Here is an 18,238-nt window from a genome sequence, read left to right on the forward strand (position 1 = left end):
AGCCTGCTTTTCAATGAGCTGTTCATTTTGCATTATTAGCTCAGGGAAGTTTCCCTTATTATGTGCTTGATTAACGCATCTGCACATTTAACTCTGTATCTTTCTCAGGAAGAATGCTCTGGGTTTTAGATTTCCACTTCTGTACTCTGTGTCCATCATATTTCTTTTATATCATTGTTTTAATCTCTTTGTCTTTTGCTTCTGCATTATAGGAACATTTTTACAGCACCTTCCACATCACTGACTCAATTTTCTGCAGTGTCAATTTTGTTCTTTATAGTTTCCAGTGTAGGTTTTGATTCTACTATTGTGCTTTGGGCTTCCTACATTCAGCCATTACCCTTTCCATCTGATTAGTGTCTAAACATCTCGGCTTCTATTTTTTAGTTCATAAATTCTTTATTTTCTTATAATCACAAAGCAAATACATTGTAAAATTTACTTCTATGTTTAGATGTATGTTTATTTTATCTCGGATATAATTTCAACCTTTTGCGTTCAAAGTTCTCTTTATATATGTCCAGTTATTTCTCTACCTCTTCTTTGAACAAAGCGCCATGTCTCTATATCTAATATTCACCAGTAAACAATGTGAATGGGTTCTTCTCTGGTCTTCTTTCCTGCCTACCCAGCTCCTAAAGGAACTGTGTTTTCAGATATTGATCTTTAAGACTGGTCTATGTACATGAGCCTTGGCCAATGCTCTGTGTCTAGGAATTCCTTATCGAGTGGTTTCTGCTCTCTTGGAAAGCACTTGCTGCTCCAACTACCTGGTAAGCTGATTCTGCAGAGAATTATTTTGAGATAGTATGAAGTCATACACAGTTTTCTCTTTCCAGAAAGAATCTGTGACTACAATAGATGGTTCCAAGTCAAGTTAGGGATATATAGGAGAAATGCATAAAAGCCTTCAACAAATTCACCTCCGCCACTACTGGAAATATCTCTGATTTTCTAATCTCTCCCCTTTCAGTCCCCACAACCCTTCACAGCACCATACTCATAGTACATAGGATACTTTTCAGGGCATCACATACATGCTGGGTAAAGCCTCTGTGCCATCAGTGAATACCACATCTCTGAGGATCGTGGCAGGTCTGAGATGCTTAGCATGCTAACATGTGCTCTCTCTCTTTCTCCCAGACACATGAAACACACATCCCATTATCATATCCCGTGCTGCTGGATACGTGACATTCCCAATGCCCATGATGGCACTTCCAACCTAAATGGATAGGTAACCAGAGCAACCCATTAATTCTAAGTTTAAAACAAAATTCAGCTAAGATAACAGTAAAAAGTAAAGACCAGGGGTCTATTTTTCCATGAACTCTCTTCTCTCCCATGCTTGTTTGTGATACCAGCCAATGTCACCATATCATCAGCCCATCCCAGATTTCTCTAGAGCCGCCTGCAAGCTACGGCTCACTTTACCTTTCTTGATGCTTGCCAGCAACTAAACCCTAAGTGTAACTACTGAATAAGTGGCAGGGGAAAGGATTTGAATGGCAGCCTTCTCGTTCTGCAGCAACCCTGCAACTGACATATAAATAAAGACACTGGAAAACTGCCAAGTTCAGGGACTGCACAGCCTCTCATCAGAGCTCCAGCCCCTTAACTCCGCTCCTTGGCTGCAAGAGTAGATCTCCGGAGGGTGGATGCTGGATCATCAATAATTGTACAGACAATAGCAAGAAGAGGGCAGTGTAAGATGTGACATGGACACCGTGCTGAAGTACCCACAGGCAAGGGCCAGCCCTGCTGATGTGTATGACAGCACTGCTCTAGCAAGCGTCTTTTTGGTTTAAGGTTGTAAAACTGCCATTGTTTGGGTGACAGTTGGTTGGGATCATTATTTTCTATTTACTAAACCCACAGGAAAATTTGGAGGGGAGGGAAGAGGTCAACTTTTCAGGTCGGGACTTAGTCACAGACGGATGAAACCTCTCTGACCTCAATTTTTTTATCAGCCATAAAATGGAGATAAGCATACTAAATTTGCAGGCTCATGAGAATTAGATGAAATAACATTCCCAAAGTCCTTGGCAGAGTATCATGAACATGGTAGGTGCCCAAAACGTGTTAGGGATTACCACTATGTATTATGCTGTCCTGTAAAACAATAATGCATTCATGGATCTTACTGTTCAGCACAGACTGCATTTTTCATCCTTGCATCCTCCTCTGTTTTCCTCCAGTGCCTTAGTTCCCATCACATCACAGGAACTTAGCAATGACTTGTTGGTTGTAGGAATGAATATTTAAATGAACAAAGAACTAAATGAGGGATTCCCCAATAAACTGTAAACAATATTGATTTAAGAAGCCTGGAACTAGAAGCCGATGATTAACTTACTTGAGCAACTTGGGAGCCCAAGTGAGAGGGAGTGAGGGGTCTCTAGCTGGTGTTGTGCAGTGTATTACAATCAGTTCAGTCTGGACACATTTTCTACTACACAGTATCTATCTCAAGGTTAGGACTTGTGTCTTACTGCACTCTGTATTCTATACCCTGGCTCAGGGAAACCCTTTAGAAGCTGTTTTGTGAGTAGAGGAAAGGATGGGTGGGGTGGGTGCGTGTACCTTAACTTTGATGATGTCCGGATTGTACTGCACCGCATCTCCCCATTCCTGCATCAGGTCCGCTGTTGGCAGCTCTCTGTATGCCAGGGCAGTGACATACTCACTCGCTCCTCCTCGTACAAGGACCACCAAGTCTTCCACCATGCTGTCTGTCTTGTTTCTGTCTGGAATGGATACGGAGCCCTGGCGTGTCAGGGGATCCATTTTCACACCTTGAAATTTGCTGCAACCCACCTGACAACCTGGTGACTGTAACGTTCAGGGAGGTTGCCCTGGAGATGTAAATGGGACAATACACATCCCTGCCAGCAAGGGAGTCACAGTGCAAGGGCAAAGGGCAGTGCACTCGATCATGTATGACACAAGCTGGAGACAGGACGAGAAAGGGACGTTTAGTTTTAGCATCTGTAAGTAACAGTCACTAAGTGAGTCTATGGAAGATAGCTGATGGACAGATACATACATACACTCATAGGGACAGATCATAGGCAGGTAAACAGGCAAAGATTATTCATCATTTATGTGTCATCCACTAACCTAACGCTGTACATGTGCTAACTCACTTAATCTTCAGTATGAAAAAGGAAGTATAGAATCCGTCCTTTGCAGATACGAAACCTTAGGCACTAGAGGGAAAGAATTTACTCACCATACCATGCCAATCTCTGAGCTATACCACTTCTTTGTCTCATATGACAAAAGTGGGAAAATCTATAAGGTGTGAGCATGAATGTAATAGATACTCACTAAATAATGTCTGCTGTTTTTTTTTCTTTCAATGTCTACTGTTATTATTTTGACTTCTCAAGCAGTTTCCCAGGAAGCCCTCAATCATATCAGTAAGTCATTCCTATTCTAATTTTTCTTGTGCCCGAAGCCAAAGAAACTGGTATAAAGTGACTATTCTGCTCTGAGCTTGCAGCAGTTGAGCATCATAAAAAAGGAGTCTTGTATACTACTGGTCAGACTGTAAACTGATACAGCCGTTTCAGAAAAATCTCAGTATTACCTAGTGTAGAATAAGTACATACTCTACAACCCAACAGTTTCACTCCTGGATACATTCCCTAGAGAATCCCTTGCACATGTGCATCAGAAGAGTGTGCAAGAATGTTCACAGTAGCTCTGAATATAATGGCTTGGCACAGGAAAGAATCCAAATTTAACAGCAGAATGAACAAACTGATATATTCATACAATAAAATACTGTGCAGCAGTGAAAATGAAGTAACTATAGTTTTACACAAAAACATGATATCAAAGAAAAACAAAATTCAAAAACCAGAACTGAAAGATTACATTTCATCCAAATAAAGTTCAAAAACAAGCAACTCTAAGTCACTGTTTTTATTTAGTTGCTAAGTCCTGTCTAACTTTTTTGTAACTCCATGGATTGTAGCCTTCCAGGCTCCTCTGCCCATGGGATTTCCTAGGCAAGAATCCAGGAGTGGGTTGCCATTTCCTTCTCTACGGAATCTTCCCAACCCAGGGACTGAACTCGCATCTCCTGCATTGGCAAGCAAACTCTTTACCACTGAGTTACCAGGGAAGCCCAGCTCCAAGTCATAGAGGTTAGCAATACATGTACGGGGTCAAACTATCATGAAAGGAAGGATGTGATTAACAGAGACTTCAGGATGGTGTTATCTCCCAAGGGAGGGAGGAGCTGTAACTGATAAGGGTCCCCGGGTACTGGGTAATGCTCTATTCAGTAACTTGGATTGGGGGTGACTTTACACGGTTTTTTTGAAGAGCATGTATGTCTTCTCCCTGTCTCCCTATGTAGGATGCGTGTTCCAATCCAGCCCCACCAAAATAAACAAACAACAGTGTCCACTGCATATCAGTCACAAGAAACTTTTCATTTTGTTGCTGGTTAATTTTGTTTTGCTTTGGCTGTGGAACTCTTCATTCACATATGATCACAGAAATAAGGACAAGCTTAGTCTGTAGAGAGGATGAAGGAGAGTAGCTCAGTGTGCAGAAGAGGTCACGATTAGAGCCCTGCTGATCAGCCTTCCTCTCCTACTCTACTTTCCGTGTTGATTCCCAGCTCCCCTGCGTGGCCTCCGAGATCTCTGCTCCCAGATTAGCTCTAGCACTCACTCCTAGTCTCACCCACCATGCGGGCTCTGCTACATGACTTGTGGCTTTGCCTGCTTTTCTAGTTTCCATCTTGCCCACTGCTTCAGGTAAGGACTAGCTGCCTCAACTGTATCCCCCACTGCCTCTACCTGGCTCCTACCTCTTCAGCCTAGAGCATCCTACCTCTAGCCAGGCCCACTTCCAGCCCCTAGAGCAAATTTTCATTGTTAGATTTTTTTTTTCCTACCTAAAAGCAACCTTGATACCTTACTCCTCAAGTTGCCATTCAAATGATACCTGTTCCCGGAAGCCAGATTGAGTTTGGTGCTTATCACTGCCCGGTCCTCGATTTTTTAATTGTTTGCCTACTCATGTGAATATCATGAAGATAGGAAGACCATCTTATTCATTTCTGCATACCAATACATAGTAGGAGCTAGGTAGGTTTTTATTGAATGAATTAGTATTTTAATTGAAATGTCTTGGAATATTCAGTCTTTAGCTTAAAGACTGATGGGTCTGGGCTCCTGGAGAAGGAAGGATGATAAGCAGAGAAGTCACATGCCCTGGCCACTCACCTTTTATCTCATTGAGAATGTTACTGCACGTCGCCTCCGACACACCCAGCTTCACATAGACTGCTTTTATGGCAGCGCCGATTTTAAAATCGTGTTTAGCACAGTCATGGACGTCCTTAAGAGAGTAATCTGAAGGAAGCAAGAAAAGTGGCTCATGACCTAAAACGGCAGTTTGTTCTGGGCCTTTTTCTGCAGTCGATCCCTGACGCCAAACCCTTCCTGGAGGCTCACAGGAACTCAGGTGTAAATTAACGGGTGGCCAGACTAGGGACAAGAAATGCAGGCAGCTCCTGGCACCAGGCAAGAGACCCCATTCGAGACCAGCATCAACTTCCCCTTTCAGCCTCTACAAATACTCAGAGGGTTTTTCCTGCTCTCCAAAGACAGGAAGAGCTCGGAGTCACTTTCTAAAAATATGGCTTCTTATCAAGTCTCTAGGTATTGATCCAGTGAATAGAGGCTGCTGTGAGCTGTCCTCCCTTCCCTACTCTTTGATGTAGTACAAACAGTTACTTGATCAGTTGAAATAATGTTTATGAAATGTCTGGTATAGTCCCTGGCAAAGAGAATAATTAATTTCCCTTATTTCATCTTCATTTCTGGACCATTTCCCATCTATTCCTCTCCAATTCTCCCCAAGGCATCTTCCCATCCTGGGCTTGCTGAAGTCTTCCATATGACATATGAGCACCTTTCTATAGCATTTGAGGTCAGGAAAAAGAGAGAACAGCTTTAACACCTGGGATTGCTAGAAACGTTGATGCAGATCAGTTTTCCCCAAAGCATGTTCCTTGAAACATGAATCCCATGATGATATCTCTTATCTTTCTTTAAGAGCAAGAATGACAAGAAACCAGGCTCCTGCAGTCAAGTCAGTGTGATAAATGTGGTATCAAAAGTGATGGAGAGGTCACTTGATTTCAGTATGCCTGTGAAACTCTCAATGTGGGATCTATTATGTTTCCACAACTTGATCATAGAACCTTTCTGTAGAAAGCAATCAGAGGAATTATGACAAGTACTTTTGAAAGCTCTGGTATGGAGTACAGTACCCTTAATCTTGGCAAGACTGAGGGAGGCCACACTGACCTTAATTTACCTTATATGCCTTCTGTCCTCTTGCAAGTTCACTGGACCTATACCCGAAACCTGGCTCTGCCACTGTAACCTGGGAGACCTGGGGCAGGTCCCCTGAGCTGACAAGTGCCATATTGCAGGGAAGAGTACAGAGTTGGGAGGAAGATATCATACCTTAGACTTGACATTGATTGCAACTAGAAAGACAACTAGTAATGTCTGTATGGAGAATGGATTGTGGAAGGAAAATGGGAGTTGAATAGTAGTTTGGAAGCTCTGATAATCTAAGACATTGCTGCTCAAAGTGTGGTTTAGGAACCAGCAGCACTGGTATCACCTCAAAGCTGACTGAAAGGTGGAATCATTCTGCGATGCAGATGACTACAGAAGAAGCATGTGAAAGTTCTCTTGGGGGCATGTTAAGTTTTTGATGGTCGGCAGACATTCAGATGGAGATCTCCAAGAGGCATTTCTACATGAGCTCTTCGGTACACAGAAGAGATCCAGGATAGACATATACATCTGCATATATAAAGCATTTAGAGCCAAGAGATGAGATGTTATTGTCTGCTGCTGCTGCTAAATCGCTTCAGTCGTGTCTGACTCTGTGCGACCCCATAGACGGCAGCCCACCAGACTCCCCCGTCCCTGGGATTCTCCAGGCAAGAACACTGGAGTGGGTTGCCATTTCCTTCTCCAATGCATGCAAGTGAAAAGTGAAAGTGATGTTGCTCAGTCGTGTCTGACTCTTCGCGACCCCATGGACTGTAGCCTACCAGGTTCCTCCATCCATGGGATTTTCCAGGCAAGAGTATTGGAGTGGGGTGCCATTGCCTTCTCCGGGTGTTATTGTCTAGAAGGAGTTATGTAGAAAACAGGACTGTCCAGAGAGAGGGCTGGCAGAGGAAGACCACCATCAACACATCAACAAAGGATAAGGAATCTGCAAATGAAACTGTGAAAGGAAAACCAGGGAGGGAGAAGGAAAACTGGGAGCATAACTTACAACCCCTCCCCCAACAAGGAATAGAAGCCTCTCTCCCTGTTAACTCATAGTTCCACACGCCCCATCAGTAAAGACATGGTCCTCGGGTGGTGTACCTCCTCTCTCCATCGCCTCCTTGTTCATGATGAGTGTGTATTCATAAATGCCCCCAAGCACGGCCTCTGTGATGTAGTGGGTTCCAAAATCACGGAAGAGATCTCTGTACTCGCCGTAGCTGTATTCCAAGGGCAGCCGCTTGACTCGCTGAAGGAATTCATGATGCAGCATGAGGTTTCTAGGTTTCAGCTTATAATGCGCCACTTCAAGGTCAGAGCGTGCGTGCAGGAATTTGCTTTCCTAAATGAAACACCAACAAGGGAAAAGCAGACCTTTAAAGTTAGGAATCTGGAACAAGATGACGAACTTTGCAAATATCATCCAATGTTCTGGCCAGGGGTCATCACTCATGATTCCTTTAGGAGACCTGAGGGAAGACGGCCCCTTTGACAAGCCTTCATTTTTTCAGAAATATTCTGATGTCCTTTTCGGCTTGGAAGAGCTTGCCCTTTGCTCATTTCCTTACAGTGGCAAATAAGCAAGGAGAAGGAAGGGAAGCAGCAGCAGACAGGGCAGGCAGCAGCAGGTGCCTGTGCTGCATCCCAAGGGGAGACGGTGTGCTGACCGGCCAAGGCAACGTCTGGGTTGATGCTTCTTTTTTTAAAGAGAAGAAGTTTTACTCAGTGGTGCCTGACTCATTGAAACTCCATGGACTGAATATAGCCCGCCAGGCTCCTCTGTCCGTGGAATTCTCCAGGCACAATACTGGAGTGGGTAGCCATTCTGTTCTCCAGGGGAGAAGGGAATCTTCCTGAGCCAGGGATTGAACCCAAGTCTCCTGCATTGCAGGCAGATTCTTTACCATCTGAGCCACCAGGAAAGCCTCTTTTAAAGAGAAAAAATGTTTATTCAGGGAGCTATACACTGCACAGGCAGAGTGTGGGCCATCTTGGAAGGCAAGAGAAGCCATGGGAAAAACACACTCCACAAAGGATGGGCCGTCTCAGAAGGTAAGAGGGGGCAGTTGATGCTGTTTAAACTCTGAAGAAAAGGCACTCTAGAAAAAGTAAAAGTGAGGCTTTAGGAAGGCTGGACACTGCAGTGCATGCCAAGGGCCAGCAGACCACAGCCTGCCCACAGGATCTGGTATTTGGTTTTGCAATCCAGTTTCATTGCAGTGCAGCCATGCCCACATATCTGTTCATTGTTCATCACTGCTGTCAGCCTATGATGGCAGAGCTCTGTGGTTGCTACAGAGACCCTGCAGCCTTGCAAAGCCTGAAATATTTACTCTCTGGCCCTTTAGAGAACAAGTCTGGTGACCCTTGGTATGTGGAAGAGGCTGAAAGATGGCAATGCTAGATGAAGGGCAAACATCCAGGGATGTTAATACAACCCGAGATGAGGCGTTCCTACACTGCAGTGAAGGCTGAGGAAAAGGTGAATGAGTAGGAAACGCACATTCCTCCTGCATCTTAAAACTCTTAGCCAGCTTGACCTGTCAGCTCTATAAGTCATGCCACCTCTGCCCCCTGCCCTGCTCCCCCACCGTAGTCCTGCCACAGCCATCCATGACTCCTTCTTCCTCATCTTTCCAACTTTGCAGTTGCTACATGCTCTGTTCATGGTCTTTCTAAATATTATAGGTTTCCTCTTCTGCTTGGGTTATGACAAAAGCGTTCCCACTGATCTCCCTCCTCCCTCTAGCTGCCTTCAGTGCTCCAATCAGAGCTGATGTCCTAAAACTGTTAACACCATTAAATGCCACTCTGGGCTTAAGACAAAACCCAGCATTGGTCTCTCCATTGCCCAAGAATAAAATCAACCCAATTACTCTGAATGTAAGCATGTCACAATCTGTCCTCCTGGCTTCAACTTTTACAACCATGAAATTCACCCTCCACCATAGTGTACTTTTCTCTAACACCTACATTGTACCTCAATATCCGTCTAGCATCTAACTTTTCCCCACATCTGTCATTCTGTCTCATAATATAATTTTTCACATGTTCCTTCTGCCAGACATGCTCTTCCCTCTCTTTTCTGCCTGGCACACACTTTCTCATTTTAAAAATTTCTGCTTAGCTGTGCTTTCTATGTGATGGCACCCTTGAATTTCCCTGACACTCCACCTCCCAGGACTGCATTGCACGTTGCTTATATTTCCTGTATAGAATAAGCCCTGCTGTATTGGGCTCTCCTGGTGGCTCAACAGTAAAGAATTGACCAGCAACGCAGGAGCCACCGGAGACATGGTTTCAATCCCTGGGTCGGGAAGATCCCCTGAAGGAGGGCACGGCAACCCACTCCAGTGTTCTTGCCTGGAGAATATCATGAACAGAGGAGCCTGGTGGGCTACAGTCCACGGAGGTGCGCAGAGTCAGACACAACTTAAGCGACTTAGTGCGCGCACACACACACACATGCTGTATTACAGCTGATGTCAAAATCAGGACCATTATCTGCACACGTTTGCTGTTCCTATGAGACTGTGAACTTGAAGGCAAGAATTGTGCTATACTTGTCTCTAGGTTCCAAGTATCTAGATTAGTACCTAGCATGAGGTAACATTCTGTAACTGGCTGTTTAAATCAGGGAGCTGGGAGGGAAGGGGAGAAAGACGGAGAGAGAAAAGGAGACAAGGATGGTACCCCTCTCTTTCCCTCCTAATAAGACACTTTCTTTTATAATCAGTCCTGTCCTTCATCACTATATTTTAGTCTTGAGCACTTACCAAGTGCCATCCTGAACCTAAAGATGGAAGAAACAGCCTCTGTGCCCGAGCTGCTCACAGCCGAGAAGATGAAGAAAAACAACCAGGGACGATTACAGTCTAATTCATGGTTATGGCTCATTTTCTGCTGGTTGGTAATTTGGCAGCAGAACTTAAGCCCCTCACCATTCCTTTTTTCTCTCATGAATCACTGTAGACTTTTAATTTCCTCCATGTTCCTCTCAGATTAGTTTTCTACAACATCACACCCATGCAGCAAACTCTCAAGTGACCAGGGAATAAATACACCTGGTCCTTTCTGGAATCCAAGCCCTCTTGTCACCTTACTTCCCATTCAAACTGCTCCCCTGCCACTAAGTCATGGGCTTTGACCCTCACCTTATAGGCAATAGGGAACAGGTGATATTATCAGTTAGTATCAGAAAAGCATTTTTCTGGCAGCACATACATTTGAAGGGGCAAATTGAAAGACAGGAGTCTCATTAGAAGTGCCGGAGCCAGAGGTGAAAGGACCTAGGCTAGTGAAGATGTGATCAGAGTTTAAGAAATATTGGCTAGCCATAACTTAGTAAAGAATCTGCCTGCAATGCAGAAGACCTGGGTTCGATTCCTGGGTCAGAATGATCCCCTGGAGAAGGAAACGGCAATTCACTCTAGTATTCTTGCTTGGGAAATCCCATGGACAGAGGAGTCTGGGGGGCTATAGTCCATGGGGTTACAAGCGTGTCTGACATGACGTAGTAACTAAACCACCACCACCGAGACATGGAAACAACCTAATGTCCATCAACAGATAAATGGACAGAGAAGACATGGCACATATACAATGGACTGCTTCACCCAGAAAGAGAACAAAATAATGCCATTTGCAGCAACATGGCTGAACCTAGAGACTGTCATACTAAGTGAAGTAAAACAGAGAAAGGCAAGTACCGTATAATATCACTTACATGTGAAATCTAATATATATATGTATATATATATACACCTGAACCACTTTTTGCTAGAGCAGAAATTAATACAACATTGTAAATCAACTAGACTTCAATTAAAAAATGAAGAAATATTGATGAGTGAAAGATCTGGTGGGCTTCCCAGGTGGCGTTAGTGGTAAAGAACCTGCCTGTCAATGCAGGTGACATAGAGACATGGGTTCAATCCCTGGATCAGAAAGATACCCTGGTGGAGGGTATGGCAATCCACTCCAGTATTCTTGCCTGGAGAATCCCATGGACAGACGAAGCTGGCGGGCTATGGTCCATAGGATCGCAAAGAGTCAGACACCACTGAAGCGACTTAGCACAAGCCACAAGCCACACGTGGGAATAAAGAGAAAAGAGAACCAGATATTCTTAGCCTGGAAAGGCAGAAGGAAAAGAATGCTATTTAACATAGAGAGCTTGGGAAGAGGAACTTGCTTTGGAGTGTCCATAAGGCATCTGGGTAATGATACCCAGAAGAGAGGGTGGTGCAGGCCTGAGCTTCCCAGAAAGGGCAGAAGTGGTGGTGAAGGCTCATGCTTGCCCTGGCAGAGGAGCAGGGTGAGCAGAAAAGGACACTTGGCGGGGGGGGTGGTTATAGAGGAAGAAGAAAAGATGACCAAAAACTAAATAGAGAACAAGTGGGGCTGTTAGAAACCAGGAAGAAAACTAACTGATAAGGAGCAGAAAGCAGCCATGAGAAACAGGAGTGTGACTCCATCCACAGCTCCAAGAAGTTGGAGATGAGGTCTTGGATAACATTCTGGAAAGGAATTTCAGCTGAAAGTTTAGAATAGAAGTCAAGTTGCTGGGAGCTGGAAAGTCTCCAGAAGTAGTTTTGGCAAAACTATGCTCCTTAGTTTAATAAAAACCAAGTGAAAAGCTTATTAGTAAATAAGAATACAAAAAAAATAAGAAAAGAAAATGAGAGAACACAGAGAACTATATTCGATATCCTATGATAAACCATAATGGAAAAGAATGTATATATATGTATAACTGAATCACTTGGCTGCAACAGAAATTAGCACATTGTGAATCAATTATACTTCAATAAAAATATTAAAACTGAAAAAATAACACAACACTGTAAATCAACTATACTCCAGTAAAATTGAAACAATTACACTGTTGGTGGAAATGCAAACTAGTACAGCCACTATGGAGAACAGTGTGGAGATTCCTTAAAAAATTGCAAATAGAACTGCCTTATGACCCAGCAATCGCACTGCTGGGCATACACACCGAGGAAACCAGAATTGAAAGAGACACATGTACCCCAGTGTTCATCGCAGCACTGTTTATAATAGCCAGGACATGGAAACAACCTAGATGTCCATCAGCAGATGAATGGATAAGAAAGCTGTGGTACATATACACAATGGAGTATTACTCAGCCGTTAAAAAGAATACATTTGAATCAGTTCTAATGAGATGGATGAAACTGGAGCCTATTATACAGACTGAAGTAAGCCAGAAAGAAAAACACCAATACAGTATACTAACACACATATATGGAATTTAGAAAGATGGTAATGATGACCCTGTATGCGAGACAGCAAAAGAGACACAGATGTGTAGAGCGGACTTTTGGACTCAGAGGGAGAGGGAGAGGGAGAGGGTGGGATGATTTGGGAGAATGGCATTGAAACATGTATACTATCATGTAAGAAATGAATCGCCAGTCTATGTTCGAGATACAGGATGCTTGGGGCTGGTGCACGGGGATGATCCAGAGAGATGATGTGGGGTGGGAGTTGGAAGGGGGGTTCATGTTTGGGAACTCATGTATACCCGTGGCGGATTCATGTCAATGTATGGCAAAACCAATACAGTATTGTAAAGTAAAATAAAGTAATAATAAAAATTTAAATTAAAAAATAAAGTGAAATAAAAATAAACAATGCCATACTAAAAAAGTAGAGTAAATAATTATAGAAGGCCACCACTGGCTGGTCTTTCTGAAAAGTAAAGTTAATGTAAGACCAAGGTATTTTTTGTGAAAAGCTTTTCAATGTAACAAATATAATTGGTTGTCAGGACTAATAGCAATACAGTATACAGACATCCATGGATATGAAAATTCAAATGAATACATAGGAATGGAAAAGCAAGCAAAGGGTACCTACCGTATGAGAGAATCGTTTGATCCTGCTAATAAAATGTTGTCCAATATTACTTGTGCTGCTATAGCCAAGTTCAAATATTCCAGGAATTTTGAAACCCAAGCTGAAACTAGACTTGCTAATTGCCGTCCCTGTGACGTTATGTTCGAAATCTGAGTACGATTCATATTCTGTCAACGTAAATTCAGATTTGCCTCGGGTCTGAAGGAAGAAAAAAACAAATGTTCCGTATGTCATTTGACTCACATCAGTTCAATTCAAATCAACAGGCACGCACTGTACTCTCACTATGTTGCAGGTGCTAAACTAAGTACATTGTGTGCAAAAATCTCAGAGGCACCCGTATCTCCACTCCCAGGGCTCTTGATCCAGCAGGAGAAACAGATGAGCCCAACACGGTGAGCTGACACTCAGAGGTGGGTGCTTGATTTGGGTTTCAGTGGGCAGAAATGCAGGAGAACATTCTAGGCTGTGGACTTGGGTACAGGCAGAAACGTGAAGGTAGAAGAGGGCAGGGTGGGGCCAGAAACTGCAGGGGGTTGAAAATGCGAGTGTGGTTGGACCAGAAGATACAAGAGAGAGAAGACAGGGGGCTCAGGAGAGAGTGGGCTGGCATCCAGATACTGGGGCTTTGGGATGACTTGCCGAAAAGCCCATAGAGGAAGTGGCTGAGCACCAGGAAACTCAGGACAGAATAGCGGTTGGGTTGGAAGGGATGGATTTGGGGTCAGAGGCAAACCGGTGCAGAGGAGGAGCTCAGTGACAGCTCATGAGGGGCTGGTGAAAGGTCTTGGGATACGGTATGGGGGTGGGAAGATGCAGGGACAGAACAGCAGAAAGCCTTTGCAAACTTAGAGGAGCTGTTTGCTCGAAAATTGGTGCTCATGGTGCTGTGCACAGGGAAATATCTAGGGCGCTGCCTCGGTGGCCCCCAAGTGACCAGCCCCAAATTGTCTCCATCCCCATCCCACTGGCTTCCGGATGCTTGCAGTCCCCCATAACACCTCAGTTTCTGAGGAAGAAAAGCAGACGTGATTCCAAACATGGTCTGGAGTGAGACCCCTGAGGTGGAGTGCAACATTTTCTCAGTGGGTAACCCTGGACATTGGGCTTAAACTCTCTGCACCTCAGTTTCTCCCTGTATAAAATGGAAACAGTAACAGTTCCTGCCAGTGGGGCTTGTTCTGAGGGTTGAGTCTATGTGGGTAAAACACTGCACAGTGCCTGCCACGTGCTCCAAAAACAGTTACAGAGAGAGGAGACCCCGAGATACATAGCCGGCCTGGGTTACCAGGAGGAGAGAAACGTCTGCTCTGAGATTCTCCTTTGAAAGTGGAGGCCATGTATGGCAAAACCACTATAATACGGTAAAGTAATTAGCCTTCAATTAAAATAAATAAATTTATATTAAAAAATAGAGTTACCAAAAAAGAAGTGGAGGCCAGAGGGATGGTGCTGGTCAGCATGGGGGAGGGTGTATTTGTCCCAAGACTAATTTTGTAATTTTTAGCCAATATCTGTGTGGGGGTGTGAAGGGGACCAGGAAGGAAGAGAAAGGAGAGGTAGCAGCTTAACATTCAGGACTATACCCTTTTATTTTATTTTAAAATTTTTATTTATTTATGTATTTATTTGGCTGCACCAGGTCTTAGTTGCAGCTTATGGGGTCTAGTTCCCTGAACAGGGATTGAACCCAGGCCTCCTACATTGGAAATGCAAGAGTTTTAGCCATTGGACCACCAGGGAAATCCTAGGTCTGCATAATTTTAGACATGAAAACTATCAACCTGGTCATCCAGTCCAGTCCTCTCATTTTACAGATGAGGAAACAGGTCCAGAACAGAGCAAGAATTTAGCCTAAAGTACAACGGGGTCCTGGGGTACAGCCAGGCCTGGCATCCAGTTCTTCCCCCTCTGTCTTATGTATGTATTATGCAGTGACATCGTCTACTCTGAACCCCACTCCCTGTGAGACTGCTTTTAAGTCTCTGTTTTAATAACACAGGCTTATCTTGGTAGAACATTTTATAACTTACAGAAATGCTTAGAACAATGCCTGATTCTAATAGGCAAGGATCTGATAATAACAGAAGTTGATTCCTGTTGTCTGGCTGTCTCTGGATGCTAGGATGCTTGCATGTCTGTCGTGATGTCTCCAGTATCACCAGGCATCTGGGACATCTACATTTTTGCCACTCAACTGACTACATTCATTCAAATCATTGACTGACCAGTGATTCCAGTCACGAGGTGAAGTTGCGTGGGTCACTTCCTACCCCACTGATAGAATTCTTCGGGGCTTCCCTGGTGGCTCAGACGGTAAAGGATCCACCTGCAATGCAGGAGACCCGGGTTCGATCCCTGGGTCAGAAGTTCCCCTGAAGGGAATGGCAACCCACTCCAGTATTCTTGCCTGGAGAATTCCATGGACAGAGGAGCCTGGCAGGCTACAGTTCATAGGGTTGCAAAAGAGTGGGACACAACTGAGCGACTAACACATACACACACACACACACACACATACACACAATGTCTGGATGAACTCTGGAAGTCTAGCTAGCAAGTCCCAGCTGTGATACCACTGTTTATATATGAAAGTCTATGAAATTTTTCAAAGGCAAAATAAAGGACCTACAGTGTCTGTATTTGCTTTTGATCCAAATGTGAAAGTGAAGCTACCAGTTATAAATAAGAAAGCAAAAATAGCCTTTTTCCATTAAAAAAAAAGTTAACACTTCCTGAGGCTCACAGTTAAACCAGGTATTGTGTGTGTGCTAAGCATTCACACTCACTTATCCCCTCTATGCAGGTAGAACCTTTAAAATCCCAATTTAAAGATAGGAAAATGGAGGCTCAGGGTATATAAGACGATACAGATGGTAAGTTGCAAAGTCATCTATGAGACTCTAAATCCTAAGCTGTGCTTGTCTCTTTAGGGCAGTTGTTTATATTGTCGTTGGTATAATTATGCTACTACATATCTGCACTGCCTCTACTATACATCATAGGTTGTCCTCACCGCTGTGTCTGGAGGAAGTAACCACCCATTTTACCTACGAAGAACTGAAGCTCAGAGAGAAAACGCGACGCGTCTGAGCTGGCCCAGCAGGGGGCTGCTGACCAGGTCCGGACCCGTGCTTCTGGCTCCTCTGCCAGTGTCCCTGCCATGGCCCTGTAGTGGCTTCCTGGCTGGCACATACCTGTGGAATGAAGTTTTCCACGTTGTATGGCTTCCGAAACCTCGTGCTGAGTATGTAATGCGGGGAACACACACCGGCGTAATACCTGTGATCTAGAACTGGGCCCTCCAAGTTGTTTGTGAACAAATTAATCCTGCAGGGAAGAGGCAGAAAAGGGGGTGAGGTGAGGATATAATCCCAACTGGTGGACCTACTAAAGGACACCCAAATTCCTGGGCACAGCACACATGGCCCTCAGTATCTGTTGCGGCTTTATCCCCTGCCACTCCCAGCCACAACTACAAAGCCAGTCCCCTACTCCACGGAGGTGTTCTCCCTCCAGTCTGTTTTGCTCCTTCTCTTCTTGGTAAGGGCTGTTCCCTATGCCTAAATACCCTTCCAGCCACTCATCACTTGCTTAGTTGCTCAGTTGTGTCTGACTCTTTGTGACCCCGAGGACTGTACACCACCAGGCTCCTCTGACCATGGGATTTATTGGGCAAGAATACTGGAGTGGGTTGCCATGCCCTCCTCCAGGAGATCTTCCTGACCCAGGGATCAAACCTGATTCTCCCTGCATTGGCAGGAGGATTCTTCACCGCTGAGCCGCCAGGGAAGCCATACTCACTGCTTTATCTCTTACTCGTCTTTCTAGACTAAGTTCTTTCATTGTACTAAGCTGCAAGGAGATCCAACCAGTCCATTATAAAGGAGATCAGTCCTGGGTGTTCATTGGAAGGACTGATGCTGAAGCTGAAACTCAGCATCAGTTTTGGCCACCTCATGCGAAGAGTTGACTCATTGGAAAAGACTCTGATGCTGGGAGGGATTAGGGGTAGAAGGAGAAGGGGACGACAGGATGAGATGGCTGGATGGCATCACCAACTCGATGGACATGAGTTTGAGTGAACTCCGGGAGTTGGTGATGGACAGGGAGGCCTGGTGTGCTGTGATTCATGGGGTCGCAGAGTCGGACACGACTGAGCGACTGAACTGAACTGAACTGTACTAAGCTACAGTAGAGGCCTTTCCTAGATCCCATGCTTGCCCCATTCACACATTTATTCTTCTGCACCTACTATAGTTACAAGAACAGTCTACATGGGAGGTAATGAGCCAACGCGCTGGCATTCACGAGTTATGTAACCTCAGGCATAGCAGTTAGCCTCTGTACCTAGGTCTCCTTATCTACAAAATGAGAACAAAGAAAATCCTATCTCTTGGAGTGCCTGTGAGGATTACATGTATCCATATTTACTAAGTGCTTAGAACATGGCTTGGTCTGCGATAAAGGCTTATTATTATTTACGTGTCTGTCATCTCCCCAAGATTCTGTGCCCCTTAGAGATGGTAGTTTCCCTTTTAATTTCTGTATGCCTCCCATCACAAGACACTGAATTAATTCCAATTTTCTAACTGGAAACAGGCCCAGTCACAGATGGCTCAGGACATCACCTTATGTAGTATCCCCAAAGCCCTGGGTAGTAGATGTCATTATGTCTGTTTAGAAAGGATGAAAATCTCATCTTTACCTCAACATTATTATTTCTCACCACCTCCTAAGGCAAGCGTCCATTTCCTGACCTGCTTTGACTATGATTGGCAGCTCTGTTTCTTTTGTTAAAAGGAGTTCTGTCTCCTTTCAGCTTCTGCCTATTGGTCTGCTCTGCTCCTACCAGAATCATTTCAGGCTGTCTTTCCTGTGATAGGGTTTCATGTAGCATAATAATGTATATTCATTTATTTTCTTTAATACCATAATAATCATTTACACATGTTGGTTCAATGAATCCATAGGTATTATTACTATACTCATTTACCAGATGAACAAAGTAAGACACAGAGAGGGCAACT

At 44.2% G+C, this 18,238-nt stretch overlaps 1 protein-coding gene across 1 annotated transcript in view; it reads right to left on the reverse strand.

The window, feature by feature from the left end:
• The window catches only part of C8B (complement C8 beta chain), a 45,188-nt gene that overhangs the window by 13,199 nt on the left and 13,751 nt on the right, over window positions 1–18,238 (reverse strand). Inside the window, exons 5-9 of the mRNA XM_005678354.3 lie at window positions 16,406–16,538; window positions 13,209–13,406; window positions 7,425–7,665; window positions 5,247–5,375; window positions 2,584–2,747 (exon numbers count right to left, since the gene is read on the reverse strand). Coding sequence (XP_005678411.2) covers window positions 2,584–2,747; window positions 5,247–5,375; window positions 7,425–7,665; window positions 13,209–13,406; window positions 16,406–16,538 — 865 coding nt within the window. The remainder of the gene's footprint in view (window positions 1–2,583; window positions 2,748–5,246; window positions 5,376–7,424; window positions 7,666–13,208; window positions 13,407–16,405; window positions 16,539–18,238) is intronic.

Source organism: Capra hircus, chromosome 3, assembly GCF_001704415.2.
Source record: "Capra hircus breed San Clemente chromosome 3, ASM170441v1, whole genome shotgun sequence".
In the NCBI taxonomy this organism is placed as follows: domain Eukaryota; kingdom Metazoa; phylum Chordata; class Mammalia; order Artiodactyla; family Bovidae; genus Capra; species Capra hircus.